Source organism: Scatophagus argus, chromosome 3 (genome assembly GCF_020382885.2).
Source record: "Scatophagus argus isolate fScaArg1 chromosome 3, fScaArg1.pri, whole genome shotgun sequence".
Lineage (NCBI taxonomy): Eukaryota > Metazoa > Chordata > Actinopteri > Scatophagidae > Scatophagus > Scatophagus argus.
This window is the reverse complement of record NC_058495.1, coordinates 21,664,314-21,668,769: the sequence shown is the minus strand read 5'-3', so window position 1 is coordinate 21,668,769 and position 4,456 is coordinate 21,664,314. Positions and strand designations below refer to the sequence as shown.

The 4,456-nt window shown below is 40.8% G+C and overlaps 1 protein-coding gene across 1 annotated transcript; it reads left to right on the top strand.

Moving 5' to 3' along the window:
* The first annotated feature begins 330 nt into the window (after positions 1-330).
* Positions 331-3,636, top strand: LOC124056855 (N-acylethanolamine-hydrolyzing acid amidase-like). The gene is made up of 12 exons (XM_046384720.1): positions 331-352; positions 538-778; positions 1,289-1,450; positions 1,590-1,713; positions 1,903-1,993; positions 2,091-2,176; positions 2,263-2,435; positions 2,541-2,603; positions 2,690-2,756; positions 2,885-2,913; positions 3,236-3,305; positions 3,405-3,636. The coding sequence occupies exons 1-12, from the start codon at positions 346-348 to the stop codon at positions 3,420-3,422; spliced, it is 1,131 nt and encodes a 376-aa protein (XP_046240676.1). The 5' UTR covers positions 331-345; the 3' UTR covers positions 3,423-3,636.
* The last annotated feature ends 820 nt before the right edge of the window (positions 3,637-4,456 follow it).

Here is a 4,456-nt window from a genome sequence, read left to right as displayed (position 1 = left end):
AGGTGAAAAGTCTTCAACAAGCTAAAGATATCCCGTCTGCTTCGCCTCTAGTGCTTCCACAACTTATGACTGAAGAAAAGTACAATACTGATAAACTAATAATAATAATAATATAATTACATTTTAATTTATATGTATTACATTACATTTTTATAATACATTTTAGAGTGAATATTTTTAGTACAGTGTTACATTTTACTTTTCACAGCAAGATTTTACTTACTCAACACATAGAGTTCGCAAAATATGATGTACTACCATAGATTGAACTACCCAACAGTATATGAAATGGTTAAAATTAGCTTCACCTCGACCAGCTATAAAAATTCAGTTGCATTAATCGGAATGAGAGGTAATATAAAACAATGACTGGGGCCATATTGCATAATTTCTAAGTACGTTTACTTAATTTTGTTTAAAATTGTTGGTGCTGTTGTTTTAAAACTATCTATTTGAGTAGGCTTTGCCTTCGTGTGACCCGCTTTTATTCTGAAAAAGTCAGAGCGGAAGTTTTATTCTTGTTGTTGCCTGTTGGAGGTACGCATGCATCAACTGTGACGTCCCCAGCCAGCGTCAGTCTGCTGCTGCCTCGGCCTGGCCCGTCCAAGATGTTGCGGTCTGCGGTGCTGCTGCTCGGAGTCGTCGTGTTGTGCCGGGCGGAGTTCACTCCACCGACCCTGAACATCAACCTGGATGAGGCTCCGGAGAAGCGATGGCTGCCTCTGGTCAAGGTCTTTGACGTTGACTTTCTGAGAAAAGCCGCCGCCGAGGTCATTGAGTGAGTTTTTCAGATGTTATTATTTTGCTTAAATAACCATGTTGCTAAAATGACAACAGTGTCCATTCAAAGTCATGTTGTTTCAGTGTGTATTGTCCGTTACAGTGTAATGCTGCCTTTATCAGACGTCGCAGAAGTTGGTCAGTAGTTATGAGCAGTGCGTAGCTAACTAACGCATTTTAATAGTGCAACAGTAATTCATAAATGGGAAAATGAAATTGTTACGATCGAAATGTAAAGATTCTAACAAACTAACAGGCTGCGGACTGTAAGGTTTCACTTTCTATGACAATGTCAACAAACAAAGGGTAAGGGTGACCCCAAATTATTCGAGGCATGCGCAGTGAAAGCTGATACTTTCAATAACTTAACCCTGTTAATGATGTCAGCCTTGAATGCGCAGGTAAGCCAATTTATGAGTTAATGAGCACTGTGTTCTTGTGTTTATCTGTCAGTAGTGCTGCTGACAGTGATTGCACACTGACATGTTTTGGTTTTTTTTTTTGTCAGTTCTACAATACCAAAATGGGTGCATGAAGCAGTTAAACCTGTTGTGGCGGCCTTGGACAAATACATTCCTCAGCCCTATGCGGGGGAGATTCGCGGCATGGCCTCACAACTGGGAAGTCTCTCAGATGTCATCCTTATCAACTTTGCCTACGAAGTATCTGCGTATGTATGATTTTTAAATGTGCTTATGCATTAATAATAGCAACATGCGTACAATGCAGAGGCACACAGTGTCTAACAAGTATGCAGGGTTAAGGTGAAAGCACTCTCATGCATGCAAACAAACTTTATGCATTCCTAGATTTTGCACTAGCATCGTAGCTCAGGACAAAAATGGGCACGTGTACCATGGCAGGAACCTTGATTATCCACATCCTGTTCTGAGGAATCTGACTGTCAACCTAGTTTTCCTCAAGAATGGAGAGGTATAGTATGTGCTCTTAGCATTTGAAAACTAAGTAAGTGTGATGCCTCCTCAAACTGAAAGATCAAAAATGTATCTAAGAGCCAGACAAGTCAGTCAATTTTAGGAAGTCCAAAATGAAAGTTCTTAAGTAATAAGGTTGGCCAAAGATACAATTTTGTTTGTCGCTTTTGTCAACACACTCATTCAGGTGGCATATCAAGGAACTTCATTTGCTGGCTACGTTGGCCTGTGGACAGGACAGAGTCCAAATAAGTTTACCATCTCTGGTGACCAGCGAGGTGAATCCACACTTCCTCTCAGCATCCATATTCGCCCCAAAATGTCGGTCCGATTTCCTTGTTTCTTCTTGTTTTCATTTGTATCTGTGATTATCAGGCACTGAGCACTGGTGGAACTGGTGGAAGAATGTGGTGTCTGCCCTCCTCTTGCGGCGATCGCCAGTGAGCTGGTTGGTGCGGGAGGTGAGAAGGTTTCACAAGTTAGTATAGTGAGGACGTTACTGTATGAGGAAATGAAACTTCCACTAACTGAGCTGAAACTTGTGCAGACGCTGGAGGTTGCAGAGGACTTTCAGGATGCAGTGATGCGTCTCTCCAAAATCCCCATCATCACCGGAGTGTATTACATTGTTGGTGGTGTGAGAGCAGGGGAAGGGGTTGTCATCACCAGAGACCGGGCGGGCCCTGCTGACATCTGGCCACTCAACCCCGTGAATGGAGAGTAGGCAAAATAAAAGATCTGAGGAGAATCTGGTATATCAAGAGTGTGGCAGGACTGAACCCGAGCTTAAAGTTGTGTTTTTTCTTTTTCTTTTTTTCTTTGTAGATGGTATAGAGTGGAGACAAACTATGACCACTGGCTTCCTCCCCCAACCAGAGATCACAGAAAGTGAGTAATCTCACATGATGAATACTTCCTCAATATTATTGTTGTTACTATAAGTATGCTGTTGCTGTTATGGGTTTATTTTGTAGGGAAGCAGCCTGCAAAGCATTAAATGCTACTGGCCAAGATCACATCAACATGGAGACACTTTATCAGGCAAGCACGAACTAATAAGTCAATGTATTTGAAAGTTCAAAGAACACGCGATCCTTACACAAAGTTTAAACGGCACATTGTGAAAGTCAGAGATAAGATATAGATTTTAACAGAGTTTTGCCCTTCAGGTTTTGTCGCTGTATCCAGTGTGTAATAGGTAAGGAGAACATTTTCTATTCATTATGCTCTATGTGCAAACTGTGTGCATACCAGTTTCTGTTTCCACCTCAGCCATAATGTCAATAGGCCTTTGTTTGCCGCCATCTTGGACACATAGCAAGTAGCATATAGACCAGTAATAGTTTCAGTCAGAACATTAACATTCTTCATGTGTGACTTACTGATCTGCATGCTTTTTTATTATGTACATGCTCATTATTTCTATTTTTTGAGTAACCTTTGCATAGCTTGTTTTGATTAAGTTATTGTTTGCATGACATTTGTTCAACTGATTGTCTGCCGTGTTGATAATATCACAGCATTACTGTTTACACAACCACGATGAGTGCAGCAACCCCCAAGAAGTACAATACACTTGTCCGGCCGCAGGTAATTACAGTACATCTTAAGTACCTGTGCTTGTACTCTCAGATTGCCCTGAAAAAAAATGAGACTTTCTCTTACTCACCCATTTTAATCTGTTTTAAGGGCTGCAGAGTGAACTGACCGGCACTGAGCCATCAACAACATAAAGATTTTTGCTGCAGTGTCCAGGTGGAGATTCTATATTAAATGAATGGGTGTATGGAAGAAAATTGCTCTCAAAACATTTTAGGGTGTGTTTTCTGCTTCTGATTAAACAAAACTTGTAATCATTCCTCTCACCTTATGTGCCTTAAATTTTGTATGTCAAGCTCAATAAAGTCTTGGTTACCTTAAAGATTGTAATTATTTTGAGACAGCTGGAGAAGAATAAAGTGACAGAATTCGTGGTGTATGGAAATAACAGCGTGTTTTGGTGAGAGGTGATTTTGTTTCTCAGTCTAAGCATATTTGTCATGCATTTTAGGTAATCCAAATAAAAGCACATGTAAGACCAAATGACAGGCAAACTGACTGAGGCAAGTCTTCAGTATAGTCCATGAAAATACCCTCCTGACAAGTGATGGCAGTCGGCTGCAGGAAATACAAAAGGAAACTTTAATAAATTTACTAGTGCTAACTAAAGCAAGGAGGGAAAGACAAAATCTAAAAGCATTTGGAAGTACAAACAAAAACAACCCAAATAGATAATAGGATAACCCAAGGAGGGACAAGTGAGGAGCAAAAAGAGACACAGGCAAAGGTAGGAATAAGACCCTAACCCTAACCCTAAACTCAGAGGAACTGAATTGATGATCTGCTGAATGGTAACACCTGAGCTCATCAGCAGCACTGGTGCACCTGTGCCAGAGCTAATCTCAAAAACCCTCTGGAGATGAGTTTCTGTTTTTTCTCCTGTCTGAGACGCTCATTTGATATTTTTTTCACATTTGATGTCTGTTGCTGCATGTACAAGACCATAACTTTAAAGACAAACATGACCATTCCACCTGGAGTGGCAGAAACCCAACAGAGTGGTTACTGGCCTGCCATAGCAAATGGCACAATTTGTGATGTTGAGGTTTCCCGCTCATTTCAGGAGCTGAAGAATATCACTCCGGACGGTTTTAAGCTGCCCTTTAATCAGCTTCTTGACCAGAAATCCTTACACCATGTAA

Coding starts and splice junctions, on each gene's coding strand:
- LOC124056855 (XM_046384720.1), top strand. Junction 779..1,288: donor GCCGCCGCCGAGGTCATTGA/GTGAGTTTTTCA, acceptor TTTTTTTGTCAG/TTCTACAATACCAAAATGGG. Junction 1,451..1,589: donor TTTGCCTACGAAGTATCTGC/GTATGTATGATT, acceptor ATGCATTCCTAG/ATTTTGCACTAGCATCGTAG.